Source organism: Mustela putorius, unplaced genomic scaffold (genome assembly GCF_011764305.1).
Source record: "Mustela putorius furo isolate JIRA1106 unplaced genomic scaffold, ASM1176430v1.1 tig00003867_pilon_pilon_pilon, whole genome shotgun sequence".
Lineage (NCBI taxonomy): Eukaryota > Metazoa > Chordata > Mammalia > Carnivora > Mustelidae > Mustela > Mustela putorius.
The window spans coordinates 30,901,512-30,920,105 of NW_025422019.1; the positions used below are offsets into that span (position 1 = coordinate 30,901,512).

The 18,594-nt window shown below is 35.3% G+C and overlaps 1 protein-coding gene across 1 annotated transcript in view; it reads right to left on the reverse strand.

The window, feature by feature from the left end:
- Positions 1–18,594, reverse strand: part of LOC101681626 (integrin alpha-V) — a 102,983-nt gene that overhangs the window by 21,790 nt on the left and 62,599 nt on the right. Inside the window, exons 11-17 of the mRNA XM_004757851.3 lie at positions 17,402–17,454; positions 16,800–17,002; positions 12,386–12,577; positions 9,880–9,925; positions 8,384–8,491; positions 6,421–6,479; positions 4,719–4,873 (exon numbers count right to left, since the gene is read on the reverse strand). Of these exons, the coding sequence (XP_004757908.1) occupies positions 4,719–4,873; positions 6,421–6,479; positions 8,384–8,491; positions 9,880–9,925; positions 12,386–12,577; positions 16,800–17,002; positions 17,402–17,454 (816 nt within the window). The remainder of the gene's footprint in view (positions 1–4,718; positions 4,874–6,420; positions 6,480–8,383; positions 8,492–9,879; positions 9,926–12,385; positions 12,578–16,799; positions 17,003–17,401; positions 17,455–18,594) is intronic.

An 18,594-nucleotide genomic window follows, 5' to 3' on the forward strand; every position in this document is an offset into this window, starting at 1 on the left:
TTATTTCTTTGGTGTTAGTTGTGATCTCTCCTTCTTCATTCATGATTTTATTTGGGTCCTTTATCTTTTCATTTTGGTAAGTCTGGCCAGGAGATTATCAATCTCACTTATTCTTTCAAAGAATCAACTCCTAGTTTTGTTGATCTGTTCTACCACTCTTTGGTTTCTAATTTCTAATTCACTTATTTTTTTTTTCTCTAGCCTTTATTAATTCTCTTCTACTGGGTTTAGGCTTAATGCGCTGCTCTTTCTCCAGCTCCTTTAGGTGTAAGCTTAGGTTGTATGTTTGAGACCTTTCTTGTTTCTTGAGAAAGGCTTGTATTTCTATATACTTGCCTCTTAGGACTGCTTTTGTGGCATCCCAAAGATTTTGAACTGTTGTGTTTCATTTTGAACAGTTGTGCTTTCATTTTCATTTCTTTCCTTTTTTTAAAAATAATTCCATAATTTTTTAAATTCTTCTTTAATTTCCTGGTTGACCCATTCATTTTTAATAGGATGCTCTTTAGCCTCTATGTATTTGAGTTCTTTCCAAATTCCCTCTTGTGAATGAGTTCAAGTTTCAAAGCACTGTGGTTTGAAAATACACAGGGAATGACTCCAATCTTTTGGTATCAGTTGTGACCCATATTCTGGAGAATGTTCTATGTGCACTCAAGGTGAATGTGTATTCTGTTGCTTTAGGATGGAATGCTCTGAATATATCTGTGAAGTCCACCTGGTCCAGCGTGCCATTCAAAGCCCCTGTTTCCTGGCTGATTTTCTGCTTAGATGATTTGTCCACTGCAGTGAGTGGGGTATTAAAGTCCTCTACTATTATTGTAATAGTATCAAAGTATTTCTTTAGTTTTGGTATTAATTGGTTTATATAATGGGGAATCATTATTTATAATTTTTAGATCTTCTTGTTGGACAGACCCTTTAATTATAATGGTTTTTCCTCATCTCTTATTACAATCTTGGTTTAAAATCCAATTTGTATGATATAAGGATTGCTACCCTAGCCTTCTCTTGATGTCCATTAGCATGATAAATGCTCTCCACCCCCTCACTATCATTCTGGAGGTGCTTTGGGTCTAAAATGCATCTCCTGCAGACAGCATATGGATGGGTCTTGCCTATTTATCCAATCTGATACCCTGTCTTTTGATTGGGGCATTTAGCCCATCTACCAGAGTAACTACTGACAGATACAAATTTAGTGCCACTGTATTCCCTGTAAAGTCACTGTTTCTGTATATTGTCTCTATTCCTTTCTGGTCTATGTTACTTTTGGCTCTCTCTTCACTTAGAGGATCCCCTTTAATATTTCTTGCAGGCGTGGTTTAGTGATCACAAATTCTTTTAATTGCTATTTGTCTTGGAAGCTTTTTCTCTCTCCTCCTATTTTGAATGACATCCTGGCTGGATAAAGTATTCTTGGCTGTATCTTTTTCTCATTTAGGACCCTGAATATATCATGCCAGTCCTTTCTAGCCTGCCAGGTCTCCATGGATAGGTTGGTTGCCAATCTAAAGTTTCTACCATTGTAGGTTAAGGTAAAGGTTGTCCTGAACTGCTTTCAGGACTTTTTCTCTTTGTCTCTGAGATTTGCAAGCTTCACTATTATATGTTAAGATGTTGATCTATTTTTACTGATTTTTGGGTGACTCTCTGTGCCTTCTGGACTTGAATGACGAGTACTATAAATTGTGTAAGACTGCTGAATCACAGACCTGTACCTGTGAAACAAATAACATAGTGTATGTTTAAAAGAAACAGTTGATAAAGTAAGAAACTGGTTGAAAAGGAAAGAGGAAAAAAAAACTGAAATGGAAAGACTACATCATGAGAAAAAAAACATGAATTCTATATACTCTTTTCCCCTAGCGCTGGAGTTTTGCAGTTCTATGTGATCTGCTTAAACTTGATCTTAGCTGGATGTTTTGCTAATCTTCTGGGTAGGGACCTGTTACTCTGATTCTCAAGGTGTCTTTGCCTGGGACAGAACTTGCCTGGCACTGCCCTTGCCAAGGGACCAGACTAAGTAAATGGCTCCAGGTTGCTCTATGTGGCTTTAATTTCCTAAAGGTTTTCCACATCACTTTAGAGGATGAAAATGAAAGTGCAGCCTCCCAATCTCTGCCCCAGAGCTGAAAGCCTGTACTCCCAACTACTCAGTGTGCCCTCTGAGAAAAGTAGGCAATCACTCCTATCTCCCTGGTCTCTGTCCACACTTTAGCTTACCTAGCCTGTGACTGGGCATTTCTATCTCAGTGACTGTCTGGAGTCTCCAAACTCTGCAGACTCCTATGGCACCCACCTGCACCATTCCTCCCGCTCCTCCCAAAGGAGGGAGGTGGGTTTTGCTGGGGTTCTGGTGCTTGCTGGGCCCTTGCTCAGGGAGTGGTTGCCTAACCATGCTGTGGTTCACAGTTTATGGTATCCCCATAACCCCACTTCTGGGCATGATGATTGCAGCCAGCTGCCCTCCTCTGACGCCTGGGAAGTCTGCTGCACTCAGGCACCGGTGGTCTTCCTGTGACTCCAGGGATCCAGAGGATTCCACCTAGGATGTCCCACCTAGGATTCCACCATGCTTTGCCACCTGAGCTCCTTTAAGGTAGTGATGTCCCTCACTGGAGCAACTTTTAAAAGTTCTGATTTGGGGCTCCAGGGCTGTGTCACTTACCGGTGCTGGTTTACAGAGGCTCCCCCACCATCCCCACACGCATTTCATCTTCCCAAATAGCGCCTTAGAATCACTTCTCTGCACTTACTACTTTGCAGAAACTGATTGCTTTTCTACTTATAGAGTTGCATCTATTCTTTTGTTAGATCTCTGGTTGAGTTCACAGGTATTCAGAATGATTTGATAGCTAGCTAACTGAATTCCTGGGACAAAATTTAGGTCTCCTACTCCTCCAACCATCTTGGAAAACTTCTACCTTGAAGCTTGTTCAATATTTAATTTAATCAAAAGCTTTTCCTATATTTAAGACATTCATGTTTTTCTTCAGTCTATTCATGTGTTAAGTTATATTTCTATATTTTTAAGCTAACCCACCCTAGAACAAATCAAAGTAGGTCTACTTATTTTATCTTTTCTTAGAAACGGCTAGGATTTAGTTTGCTTATATTTAATTTAGTAATTTTATATCTATGTCTGTCTGAAACACTGGCATGAAATTCTTGCTGGGACTATCCTCCACAATGATACCTACATTCTGGATATCAATTATACTAACTTCACAGAATTAAGTTGCATGTACTTTCTATTCTTCTATTCCTTCAAAGAGCTTAATATTGGAATGTCTTGTTCTTCTTGGTTTGGTAGATATCACCTATAAAACCATTTGGGATTTGTGTTTCCTTTGTGTAAAGATTTTTAACTGTCAACTCAATTTTTAAAATGATTTATAAGGTTAATGGATTATTCAGGTTTTCTATTTCTTCTTCTGGCAGTTGTGTTATGATTTTCTAAGAATATCCTTGTTTTGTCTAAGCTTTTCTATGTCTCAGCACAAGGTTATTATAATATTCTATTACTGTAAACTCTTCTTTACCTGTAGCTATGTCCCTTTTTAATTCCTTATTCTGTGGAGTTAAATTTTTTTGGTTTTGTTTTCCCTCAATTTTTTCTTGATCAATATTTCATTTGAGTTAAATAGAATTTAAGGCTATACAGTTTCTTTATTTTCTGCTTCTGTGACATCCCACACATTTTGATAAGCAGAATTTTCATTATGATTCATTTCTTTTCTTTTTTTTAAGATTTTATTTGTTTATTTGACAGAGACAAAGAGATCACAAGTAGACTGAGAGGCAGGCAGAGGCAGAGGGAGGAAGCAGGCTGCTACTGAGCAGAGAGCCTAGTGCAGGACTCAATCTCAGGACCCTGAGATCACAACCTGAGCCGAAGGCAGAGCGTAACCCACTGAGCCACCCAAGCACCTCATTATGATTCATTTCTAAGTAAATTTCCATAATGATCTTTTTGATCCATAAGTTATTTAAAACCACAATTCCCAATTCCCATTTATCTTTTTTTATTGCTTTCTAAAAACCATACCATGATCAAACACTATATTTCTATGATTCCAACTTTTTGAAATTTGTTTAGACTTCCTTTGTGACCTATATATGGTCAATTTTTGTATTCTATATAGGTCTGTTAAGTTGAGGTTGTTAATTATGTTGTCTTCCAAATCTTCACTGATGTTTTCAAATTTTTTTAAAAGTTTTATTCTTACTTTAAACGTTTTATAAAAATTCGTATTTTGCAACTGATAATTCCAATACCTCAAGCCTTTGCAGGCTCAAAATTTGTTTCATCTGGGGCAATTACTGCTCATCCTTACCCCCGCCACTCTGGCTCACATATTCACATACCACAGATCAAATTTTGCCAATGTAGTTTTTTAACTGAGTGCTTATTTTTTTGGACCCTGGAGACTTCTTTTATGTTTTGAGAATCTAGTGATTTTTAAGAAATATGTTTATAATAATTTATTCAGCAGCATTACTGTAGAACAGTCATTTGGAATATCCAGTTTGCCAGCAGTAAAAATCCATTAAGTATCAGGCTTGATACTTTAAAAGCCAAATTTTCTCAAGTGTATTTTTCCGTGTTTCCTTTTTGATTTAATACCAAAAACTTTATACAAAGTGAAAATCATTTAGATTTTTAAAAAAATAGTAAAAAGTAAAAGATAATGAAGCAAAAAAGTATCTCTTACCCGCAGATATGCTATTAGTTCCTCACACTGCATCTGTCCCCCCCTTGAAATGGTCATGTTCTTAGAGTGACCTGGCGACCGGTTATGGAGAAACAGAGCTCGTCGAATTGCTCCTTTTTGCTTAAGCTTATCCAAAAGAAGCTCCACCTGGAAGTCTATACAAACCAAAGGATTTATAACTAATTATAATCTTTATGGACACTTATCTGTCCTAGATACCTAGAGTTGTCATGTAAGCAGAGATATTTATTTCTTAAGAAGTAATTTCCCTGTAATTCACTAAAAATGTCATACAATGTAGTGAGATTACAACGCATTAATTCTGAACTAATATTTAAGAGTAATCAATCCAATGACCCCCAAAGTAATACCATATATTAATCCAGATAACAGATAATGATAGTACTATCAGATGAAAAAGAAAATTTTTTCTTTTAATTTACGCTGAGAAGAAGAAGTTCAGAGCATGAAACGTATGTGAACTGAGACTTCCACCATTAATGCGAGTAGCAGCAATTTCTTGTGGATGAGATTAAGAAATATTTAGTAATATGTACTGGTACCATTTCATTAGACACTATGATGAATACACAGTTTTCATCACCTGCTACTTCTAATGAAGCTGCCATATCAGATTGTCAGACAAATATGTCCCTCACGAAGCAGGTAGCCGAAGTTGACTGGATCAAGAACAATCTTAAAACGAATGTACAACCAATAGTCTGAAGCACAGTTGTTATTAGGGTGACTTCCCGCTAAGATTTAGTTCTTCTTTAAATGGTTTCTTCAAAGTGGAGAGCGCAAACCTCGAAAACCAACTTTATAGGTTTCTCTAAATGTTGAACTTCAGGTCAAATTGGGTGAGAACACAGGTTACCTTGCTTCCAGTTCTGTTCCACCCACCCACCCACACTGTCTTCCTTGTGTTTCTCAAACACACTAACCATACTCCTATCTCAGGCCTCTTGAAACTGCCATTTCCTCTGTGCAAAATACTCCTCCAGACATCCCCTAGCTCCTTCATTTCCTTCAGGTCTCTACTGAAAAGCCATCTTCCAGAGATGCCTTGCCTTGCTCCTATATGTGAATTTTCATGCACAACCACATACCCCAAAGATTCATTCCTCTTTCCCTGCTTTATTGTTACTTCTCAACACTGTCACTAATGTAATGACAAATCTTGGCAACAATCACTTAGTTCTCCTACCCTGCTTTCTGGACCACATAAACCATTTTTTGGAAAGGAGAAGTCAGGTTAGGAGTTTGCCATGTGGGTTAAATTTAGTGGCCCAGACTTCTTCTTCCACCATTTCTAAAGCACCCTTACTCCTGAGATTGCTGGTGGCTTCTCTAAGACATAAAATAGCAACTCTTCTGTACATCATCTATTTATAAACAATGATACCCATTTCCCTTAGAGTTCATTTATTTCTCGTTGGTAATTGTTTAACTCTCGTAAGTCCATATTTACCATTCAGTGGCTACTTTGTTCACAATGTCAATTAATAAATATGTATTCTATTTGAACTAACTTAAAAGTCAACAAGGTAATTATGATGCATTGTTAAGTATCTTTAACCATAAAAAGTCAAACAAAGAACAACAATAACAGGTATTTGTGCTAATTATTAAAATATCTTAAAATATTTTCTGAGTGCTATAGATGTAGAATCATTATATAATTTTTCCGTAGAACACTTACTAAGTTTCGTGGGAAGTGCTCCTTTGCCATCTGCCTTTAAGCAGAACTTGACATTAAAACTGTAGAAAAATAAAAATATATACAAAATCCTATAATCCAGTTCAGACATTTTTGAATATCATCCCCAAATATCACATTTCTAATACACAGTTTATATATATATAGTAAAGCCTTTTATATCTTGCCTCATGTTTTAATATTATTCCTGAAACATGAAACTACACAGAATAACCTAACTCATGCTTCAGTAATTCAAGCACATTTACTTTCATGGTACCTTGATGGGAAAAAAAAAGACAAAGAGAAAGAAATGAATCTCCTAACTTTCTCTCATATTTAGAGAACATACTGATAAACTCCAGTGAGGGAAATGACTGACCAGATTTAAAATAACATCTCACTTTCGAAAAAATCCTACCAAAGTTTCCTTTAATTAGAAAGCTCCTATAGAACAGTGCCTTTCACGATTTACTAATGGGTCATGAATAGGTTTATTAATGGGTCATGAAATTAGTTTAATAGGATGGGTTAGCCACCATCTTAAAAAAAATAAATCAAATAAATAAAATTGAAGGGTAAGATTTCATGGAACTTTGTTTTAATTACATACATGTCTTTGGTGGATTATGATACAAAATATATTTCATACTATGTGCCATAATCAAAAACATATGAAAGCTACTGCTAAGTGTATTCAAAGCCTTTGGGTTATTTGCTTAATTTAAAATGTATTATTAGCAACTTCACAGGGGCATGCGGGGTAAGTGAAAAGAAGAAAGACAATAAAACTTAAAAAGCCAAAATCTGAAAACAACTTCACTGCTAATCAATGTAAATTAAGACAAAATGTTACCAAATTTTTAATGCAATCCAATGAAAGAAATAAAATTTTGAAAAATGTTTTTAATGAGTGTAATAATTCAAAAAAAATCAGGAAAATATTTTTTTCATTAGCTCTTCTGAAGTAAAATTTTTTCAGCTTCCAATCATTCTACCCTGCATTTGTCAGAAGTTCTCTGATTTTTCTGTGTAACCAAGGAACATAAAGAACAGTGTCCTCCAAAGTAGGGTACTCATGGTAATTTTAGTAGTAAATGGATCAAGATTTTTCTTAATTTAATACTTATTTTGACATGTATAAGAAAAGTACTGGGTTTTTTTTATCTTATTTTTGAACACTTTTAAGTAAAACATGATCAATTTAAAGAAAAAATAAACTTTAGGGATGCCTGGGTGGCTTAGTCAGTTAAGCATCCAACCCTTGATCTCAGCTCAGGTCTTGGTATCAGGGTCATGAGTGTAAGCCCCACATTGGGCTCCACGCAGAGCATGGAGGTTACTTTAAAAAAAAAAAAAAAAGCTTAAAAAAATTATAAATACAGGTAGAATGAAAATATAGCAAAAAATATATAACGTAGCAAAAAACAAAAAAGCAAATAAAGGAGACTTGAGAAACACTGGGCTAGAGAAGAATTCAGACATTAAACTTACCAAAAAAATTAGTTTTCTTTAGAAACTAGTAAGGGAACAAGTAGAAGAACAAGTACATTATACTAGTAATATATCATTTATAATAAAGATTTAATATATATAATATTTTTCATACAACTATTTGCAGATATTACAGCTGGAAAAGATCTATCTTTTGAAAACTAAAATGTTCATGGGCCTGTTTAAAAGTATATATAAATCAGTTCTGCGATCTTACTAGCTTTTTCTCCTTTTTGAATATATTGATTGAGCATGCATCATTTATTTAAAATTAAGTTCATACTAGTTTGTACCGTATTTCTAGAGCCTTCTACGTATCTCCTTTGAAACAATTATTTCCATAATTCAATCTATGAAAAGAGAGTATACTCACAGAAACTGTTTAAGCAATATTTTAGCTTATTTTCAATTGTTTTGACAAGGACTACATAAATAATCACAATAATAACTATTATGAAACTAACGCCCTTACCATGAAACTTTGAGATCTGTCCCAGGCAGTGGGCAGGTTTTATTATCTTGATTTAAAATGCTAGGGTATACTTCAAGGCCAGCATTTACAGTTATAACTGGTCTGGCCCTGGTTAAAAAAAAAAAAAAAGAAAAAGAATGTTATTTGAAATGTTAGACTGACCTAAGCATTTTAGGTTTACATTCACAGTATATATAAGCACAATGCTTATTAAAGCATTGTTTATAATAGCAAAAAGAATAAAACAACCTAAACACAGAACAACAAACTATTCCAGTTTGCCAGGGACAGTGCTGATTTTAGCACTGAAAGTCCCATGACCTGATAAATCCCTCAGTTCTCAGGCAAAGAGGAACAACTGGCCAACCTATCTGAACGGAGTCTACCACAGCAGAATGGCTAAAACGTCATGGGGCATCTATCTAATGCAACGCAATATAGTAGAGGAAATGAGCAACATAAATCCATCTGTGTGGATATGAGATGATTCCTAAGATATATCCAAGATACAATTTTTATATGAGAGAGAAAAAACCCCACGATGTACAAAAGATGCATGCAAACACACACACACAGACACATACCCATAATTTTTTAATGCACAGAATATTTCTGGTAGGATATACTTATAAACTAGTAACTGACATGAGATAAAGTATGTTTTTTTTGTCTATACCCTTTCTGTACTATGTCAGCTTTTACTACATGCATTATTAATTCTTTGATAACAATTTTAAAACCTGAAATGATAAAATAAATAGTTTTCCAAAGTTCAGAGGAACAGACTTAAACCCTGCATAAAAATCGGGTAGGCTTCATATCAGAGTGCCAATCTCAATCATGATAAATCCTGGAATCTATATGAATACACAGGTGGTGCCAAGATAGCCAACATAAATTCCATTATGTAGAATTAATGTTCATTATCCTGGCATACATAAACACATCCCATGGAAGTGTAAACACCTTAATCTACTTGGGATGCCACATGGTAGCCTAAAGCATGGAGAATTGATTAAATATAGAGAATATCCGGGAACATGGATGAAGCTGAGAAATACAGGTTATATGGATTTATAGGTATTGCTCTAATAATAAAAATACTGATTTGGGGAGCCATTACATACTGCCCTTGTGGTCATAGAATGCTGTAGCATAAACATCAAGTTAATTTCTTGCCTCTTTAGAAGAAAATATAAGCTCATATAAATTTTAAAGAGATTTAAAATGCAGGAGAATATTCTTTAATACAATTTAAAGAATAAAGACGGAAAAATCTGAATGCTTTCCTAAATTAAAAAATCTACACCTTTCTCTACACTTCGGGATTTCCTTATATAAATGCTACCTGCCTGCAGCAATACAACTAAAAAGAACAAACAAATTTTATCATGACTTGAAGAAAATTAAACTGAAATTCAAACACTGGACTTAACTATAAAATTGTCAAATAATTGAGATTATTCCTATATTACACGATATGGAAACATGCTCACCTGTATAATACAGCTCTATCTACACCAAAAGCTCCTACAATTAAGTCTTAAAAGAGAGTAGAAAAACATGTAAATAACAATATTGGCTTTTTTATTCACATACTGTTCTATAAAACTTTCAGTGCATACAATAAAGATTTACACATAGTTTCAAAACTATTCTTCATTAAATGGTTGTCAGATAATATCTAAAAGGCGAAAACATATCAAAACTCTAAACAGAATATCAAATGGCAAACACTCATCATAAAACTAATCTTTCATCTGGGTAGATGGATACTTCTACAATAAGGAAATGCATATCACCCAAATACGTATACCTCTCAGAGGAAAAAGTTTTATATGTGCCTGTGGATTTTACAATTTCACTATAAGATTCATTATATATATAAATCTCATTATAAATTTTTTCACTGTTTAAAAACAAAACCAAAAAGCGTATTACATATATGTAGAATACTTAGAATAGTAGCAGATAGCATTCGAATTAACAAGAATAAAATGCATTAATTTCTAAATGCAGCTAGTAACAACAGGTTCACGATTACAAAAAAATGAAGTAAGAGCCCTATCTCATAGTATATCCAATGTAAACCTGGGGAAACCCTTTCTAAGCAAAAAAAAAATACATGGGAAACCATAAAGATCGGTAGATTGGATCAGATAAAAATGAAGAACTTTTTTATGCACAAAAACCAAATATGGCAAACTAAAAAATAAATATATGTTAAGGAGTTAGAATCTTCAATATTGAAGGCACTGCCACAAATTTAAAAAAAAAAAAAAAAGAAAAAAAAAGAAAAAAACATCATCTCAATAAGAACAAAGCAAAAAAAAGTAAAAAGAAATTCATGAAAGCAAATATATACAAAATAAATTAAAATGTTTACCCTCCCTAAAAATTAAAAATGATAAAGTAGAACAAAGTAACATTTTCCACCGATCATACAGTTTAAAGTTATTTTTAAAAAAACAATAGATGACCCTCAGTGTAGGCACAAATGTGGGGAAATGATCACTCACTCTGGTGAGCACTTAAAAAAGTTGTAAAACCTTCCTTTGGAAGAAGTGGGATTATAATTTGACAATATGTTTCAACAGACTTTTTTAAAAGTGCCTATCTTTTGCAACGTGGGGGGCTTGAGGGGTAGGAAAAGAATAAATGAAACAAGATGGGATTGGGAGGGAGACAAATCATAAGAGACTCTTAATCTCACAAAACAAACTGAGGGTTGCTGGGGGGAGGGTAGTCGGGAGAGGGTGATGGGGTTGTGGACATTGGGGAGGGTATGTGCTATGGTGAGTGCTGCTAAGTGTGTAAACCTGGTGATTCACAGACCTGTACCCCTGGGGCTAATAATACATTACATGTTTACAAAAAAAAATTAAAAATTAAAAAAAAAAGTGCCTATTTGACACAGCAATTCTAGAATTTTATCCTAAGGAAGTAATGCCCTGGAATTACATACATGGAAGGATATAAAAGCCCAAACATAAAGTTAAATAAGATATGATGCTGACATTTGACAGAATGGGAAACATCAAATTCATGTTTAGAAGAATAATTAATAATACAGGGAAACATTCCTGATTTTAAGTGAATAAAATAGGCTATTAACAGTACCTAAGGCATACTTCCATTTTGTTAAAAAACTGTATGAATGCATTGGAAAAAATGACTGAAAGATACGCTTTGCTGTATTTTCTAGAAGTTCTACAATAAATATATTGCATTAATAACCAAAAAATCTCCTGAAATAACACTAAGAGGTAAAAATCAACTTCCTATCCTACTTCTAAAAGCATGTCAACACACCTGTATATTGGGCTCATAGGAACTATTTCAACAATAAAGGTAACCAATTTTTCTGCATTATTATTTCATTTAAAGAATGGATCCATTATGATCCAGATCCATTATAATATTCCAAAGTATGTAAGAGCTAGAAAAAGGGCTTCTTTCCTGCTCAGGTGCAAACAAACAGGCAAATCTCAGGCAAATCACTTTTTCAGTCTCTTTTCTCATCCATAAAATGATATAATACAAAGATGAGCTAGTTTATACTCCTCACCAGCCTTACTGGGAAAATTAAATGAGATAATGTATTTTTTTTTTTAAATCAATGATTAGTCAAGTCATAAAATTGCTAGACCATTAAAAACAAACAAACAAAAAAGACATTTAAAAGGTCAGAATGAACATTCAGCTTTTGTTTCTAGCTTCTACCAACATTTTTCCCTGACATTTCATTACAGACTTCAGGACAACAACAAAAGATGAAACTTAGAGTATACGTGTTTTATTGGAAGTTCCCAGGACGTAGAGCTGTCTTTGCTTCATTCCCCCTTCAGTGATGAGAACAGTGCCTTCAGTCTAGCAGGGGTACGAACAATACTTGAAGTATGTAATGGAAAGGACTCATAATATAAATCAAGAGAGCAATAACTAAAACTATTTCTATTAGGACTGAAAAACCTAAGAAACTATGTATTTCTAGGAAAGCACCTGGGTATCCATTTCTGTCTATATCCGTGGCTCCTTTCATGGAATAGCCAAAGCTTGGTGGCATGCTCCGGGCAGCCCACTTCCCTTCAAGGATTTGAGACGGTGCCACATTCAAGCCTGTTAATCTTCCATTGAAAATATAAACGATTCCTTTTTTGTCTTCACCCCCATATGGTGCAGCAATTGCAATATCTGTAGGACAAAAAAGAGGGGAGGGGGGATTTGGAGAGAAGGAAGAAGAAGGGGAAAAAAAGGAAAGAAGATGGACAGAGAGAAGTCTCAGTACTTATTATTTACATGGTGAAGATCTTAATACAGATAGCTTCTGCTTTCCAAACATACCATCACTTGCTTTTAGGAAGACCTACATTAGTACCTGTTTTGCTAATTGAAAGAAATCTGAAGAGGATTCGCTTTTACAAAGAAAAGCCAAAATAGCCTTCAGCGTTTGTTTTGCAATGAAACCTTCTGGAGGCTGTGCTCGCCCTGAGCTCCAACAGTGGCACCCCTAAGCTCTTGCCTGGGAAATTTACATCCAGCATCTCAGCATCAAACCACTACTGCATGGAACTATGTGAACATCTGTACTTTATCTCAACTTTTTTTTGCATCCATTAGCAAGGTGTGTCCTAAGGTATCAGAAAAGCCTGAGAGAAGTTACTTTTTGGGTCTGGGAAATTTTCTGGGTCTGGACAAGTTTCCATATATTAATGATAGTTGCTTCTTTACACCACTTCTGTTTATTAAAGTTTTTTAAAGATTTTTATTTATGTATTTGAGAGAGAGAGAGAGAACACACATGAACAAGGCAGAGGAACAGAGAAAGGTGAAGCAGACCGCTGAGAAGGGAGTCATAATCAAGCACTCAATCCCATAACCCTGGGATCACTACATGAGCTAAAGACAGACACCTAACCAACTGAGCCACCCAGGTGCCCCTCTGCTTATAAAAGTTCTCTACACTTCTGGACAGCAGGGAGAAACCTATATTCACACAACCCATGTATCACAATAAATACAGATTCAAAGTTCTATAGCATATTATTTATTCAAAAGCAACAACATAATTTAAGGAGATTCAAGCAAAACTTTGTGGAAATGACACTAAGTTAGAGTCAGATATTCTGGGTCTGACCTTGGATAAATCACTTAACTTTTCTGGACCTTAAAATACCTCACCCTTAAAATGGAAAGAAGGGGACATGTCAAAATGTTCATCTAAGGTTCATTCCAGCTCTCAAAATTCTACTTAATTAAGATGTACATGGTTTTTGTTTCTCGAAGCAGAAGCAGTCTAGCTTGGAAACTTGGAAGTTATGATTTCATCTCAATCTTATATCAACTTGTATTAAGATAACACAAACTACAAGCTTGAAATTTACTAAAACAAAAGAAAGCAAATGGTCACTATGACTAGGTCGCTATGACTATTTCTAACTCTGAGATGTATTATAAATATGTCCACTCCCCTGTTTCTGCTGGTACCATCCTAGACAAGCCATTCCTATCATTTCCCTGGACCTCTAAAGCAACCTACTGGTTCCCACTTCTGTTCTTGACCCTAAAATCCACTCTCCTCAAAGCTCCCAAAGGTTAGTATCATGTCACCTTCCTTCTGAAAATCCTTCAATTATTTCCCAAAGCATTTAAACACTACCTGATTTGTCTATTCCTTCTATCACCTCCCCACCTCCCCACGCCCTAGCTCTATCTCTCCCTCACCCTTCCTATCAATCCTGGCATTTTCCTCTGTTCCTAAACACACCAAGCTAGGTTCCATCTTCAGATTTATACTTGCTGCTCCCTCTGCCTTAACAGCTCTTGCTCCAAGGCTTTTCAAGCTTTGTTCCTTTTGTTTTTCCAAATCACAGATGAAACGGTCAACTTATCAGAAAGGTTTTTTCCCTGACAATGACTCACACTGTCTAGGCACTATCACACTAACCTGCTTTTTTGTTGTTGTTTTTTTTAATCCATAGCCTTTATCATTGTCTGAATTTCCCCATTATGTGTTTATTCTATGGTTTCCCCACAAAACATAGCTTTCATAAGAGCAAGGATGTGTCCATCTTGCCTGGACAGCCCCTAGGTGACAGCCATTCCAAACTGCCTTAATTATATCTTAACATACACGAACTGTTTTCAGCCTCCTCAGTGCTGCATCCTCTGACACACTAAAGACACCTTGATCTCTCACCTTTTATGTAAGACCATTGTGCCCAGGAACATCTCAAAGGCTGTGATGACTGCATTCTAATGTTTACTTGTTTACATAAAAGTTGCCCCTAGTGATGCTAAATTCCTTAAGGGCATGAATGAGCTCTGATTTATCCTTAGAACAGTGCATGGCCTACAGTAAACACCAACTAAGAATTTATTCTTTTTTTTTTTAAGTAGTATTAAATTATGTAAGACTCTTTTTACTTTTCTTAAGTTTCAAAGGGAAGCATAACTTCTAACTTGACATATGCATTAAGAATGTATTCATCAAAATACAATTTCCCAAAAGACAACTCCAGTGTTGAGAAATCATTTAATAAAAATTAACTTTAACTTTTCCATAGTTCTCTCATTATTTTATATATTTTAATCATCTTCTCTCTTGGCTGACATCTGTTCAATCTGGAAAGCCCTTCTTTTTTACTCAACTGACTTCTTCCTTTGATCATTCCATTTTTTATTTTCTGTGTTTTTTCCCTCTTTCTGGAGAAGTACTGACAAAAACTGCACATTATTATAGAACACAACTTTACTGTTTTGTTTTCAGTATCCCTCTTGATGATACTGAGGGTTTTCAAGGGAGTGTCAGTAGAAAGGGAGGAACAGAAGATGAATAGCATAACCAAGGGTTAATGTCATCAGGTTTGAACAAAGATAAGATCCAGGTTATAAATAACTCATTTTATATATATGAACTATATAGACATATAATCAATAATCTATAAATATATATAAATAGTTACATAAACACAGCTCATCTCATTCACAATCTACTACTTGGGACAGTAAGACTCCAGGAGAAACCTGGGAAGAACAAAATCATCCTCTACAGTATCCATCTCTAGAAGTAAAATCTGTAAGTAAAATCTCTTAAATCTTCACAAAACTTTATTATTTTTTATCTGTTGTTTATAATTGTTATATTCACAGGTAATGCATTTTGATAAAAGTACAGAAAGCAGAATGAGATGCTGGCCGGATCATGATACTGAGAAAGCTTTCTTTAAAGTGGCTGAAGTACCCTTAAGACAAAGTGACAGCAAACGTGCCCCAGATCTCCCAGAGAACCCAGAGACAAAGGTCCTGCTAGAGCAAAGAACTCATTACATCTATTCAAGATAGAAGGCACCTCAAATCTGGCCCTGTTTTCTCGGTAGTTTTATTATCAATAAGTGATAGCTTCATCTGTTCTATGCTGTTCTTTTCAAGTTCTATTTTAAACTTTACATCAGAGTTCCATTTGATTTATGTCCTCTTGGTAGTAAAGATCTTTAGGACTCTATTTTAGGAAGCAAGATGTCTCCATGAGTAGTTCTCACTAACACTGAAAACATCTAGGGTTAATCTCAGAAATGACACTTCCAAACTATCCAAGAGGCAGGAGTGGAGAGGTCTTGAAGCCTAGAAAATGTTTTCTTTTCCACTACTACTTGGAAGACACAAGTCAACTGTATTTTTGAATTCCTCTCTTTCATTTATAACTTTCTTCAAATTTTAAGGGGTATATTCCTAAATATTATCTATTATTCAAAAAACCAACCACTCAACTCTATTCTGTGATCTCCAGAGTTTTGTAATGTGTTTATTTTTTTTAAAGTTTTGATAATTTGTAACCTAGCTTTTATTCTAAAATAAAAGCCAACTTTGAGTTTTAAAGATACAGTATTAAGTGGGCACATCACAAAACAATGAGCTTATATTCCTTACTTGCCCCCATGAAGGGCGTTATAACCACCTTCAGAATTTCTTAGACTGCCACAACAAAGTTATGGCTGTAAAAATATGAATGTCCAATTAATCCTTTGAGAGATTCAATTATAGTAAACACGGCCTTGACAATGCACCCGGGTGCAGTTTTTACATTTGTATCCAAAGGGAACAGTAGAGGGCGCTGCTGCTAAGCAGGACAGAGAAAATCCCCACCTTCTACTGGGCTCCCTAAGAAGGCAGATCTCCTTTCAGAAACTTACTACTGCAAAATTCTAACTTGAGGCTATATGAATAATAACTCATGAGAATCCTTTTTCTGTTTTGAAATTTTCTCAGCTTTTGAACAAAAAAGAGCAACTGTTGTTTAACCTAGTATGTCACTGTCAATTAAACGTTTCTTTCTAGGAAGATTTGCTGGTACAAACTTCATTAGTTGAGGGAAGGCACAAAATTAGGAACCCACCGTTGCTGAATTTGATCTTACCATTGAAGCCATCCTGGTCCAGATCTCCCAAAGGTGCTATGGCACTGCCGAACCTTGCAAAGACCTCAAACCCATTCAGCTTGGTTGTTTGGAAGTCTCCGGAGGCTCTTTGCAGAGACACAGACACCTGTCCCACCTCTTGGAGTTTGCCATCAGAACCACGATCCATGAACAGAGGTGCTCCAATAAACACATCTGCATAACTAGAAGAACAAAATCTTCGTCACCAACGCAAGATCAAATTCCATCTATTAGCAATATCTTTTCTTATAAAACCCAGTTTCCCTCTTTCTGTATCTCTAATAACCAAACTGAAGCACAGAATCATTTCAAATTCAAACCTTCCTCCAACTCCTATAAGGAACCATGAGTAATTCATAAAAGTTACTTTATTCCTTCATAGCAAAAAAGCTACTGAAAGTAATTATGAACAACATAGAGATTTTCCCATATTCATGATAAGGTTGCTTCAAACTGCTTCCTTAAATAGAAAAATTAGCAGGAAGGGGACAAAGAAACAGAAGAAAAAAATATTTAGTTTTAGTAAAGCACTCATAAACATGAGAGGAAAACTGTTCCTGGAAGCATCTTTTTAAACTTACTCATCACCATTAATGTCAGTGGCAGCAACAGAAAATCCAAAATATGCAGCCATCTGGATAATAAAAAGAAAATGAAATGTTTACATTTCCTCCAACTAGTTTGGACAGTTAATATCTGGGTTATTTTTTTCTCTCTGCACATAGTGTTTCAATCTTAATTTCTTTTCTTTTGTTTATACTACCAACACAATCAGGTAATGAGGCTTTTTTATGTTCCTAGATGTATGGGCGAAACATATCCCGTGTATATTATTTCAGTGTCTTCAACACATCCTACTTAAGTCCAAGTATAATAAATGCTCCTTCCCAGGGCTAATCTCCTATCTCCCTTCCTCTCCACTACCCAACAGGTGCCAGATACAGACACACTATCAGAAAGCCATACATACAGTCACAGAGAGAAGTTTAAAATGAGCCCAAGAAGTTATCAGTGGGAGTTTATGCAGTAAAGATAATAGATAATAATTATTAATAGATCATAATTGGTTCTCCCTATGTGAAATCACTCCTACTCTCAAGAAATCACTGGTGAGAGAGATACTGGAATGGCTTTGTTCTTGTCTCACGTCTCAACTGATGACTTGCCAGTGGATTTGCTATTGAATTACACACAGTAGAAATGTTTTTGGATTTATTACAGGATTATGCGTAGAGTGAAGGAATGTCCTTTCCCCCACTACAGGAGACTGGACCATCACAGACAGAACAGCCTGGCTGGAAATAAATGTGAAAAGAAAAGTTCTAGAGATAGCCCAACATGCAAAGCAAAACTAAGAGAGATAACAGTTTAAAGATGAGCTAAAGTGAGGAATGAGCCGACAAACCAAAAGAAGTAAAGTTAGCAAAGCTTCTAAAATTTGATTAATGGAGCTATCAAAAGGGAATGATACAGGAGATTCCTACATTACCTATTTGGGGTTGATTCAGTACAACTGAAGACAATCAAAGGGGCAGTCTGTATTCAATTACAGGATCAGAGCATGTGTATAAAGTATATTGTATCTGTAGTGCACTTTAATAGAATACTATTTTGGGGTCCTAATCTTGCAGGGTGCTCTGCTTGAAAGTGTAAAGAAACCAGAGCATTTACTGAGACAGTGTTATCCTAAGCACCAGGATTAAAACATTTTCATTTTATTATTACTACAACCCAATAAGGAAATTACAAGTATCCCCCTTTTTACAAATGATCC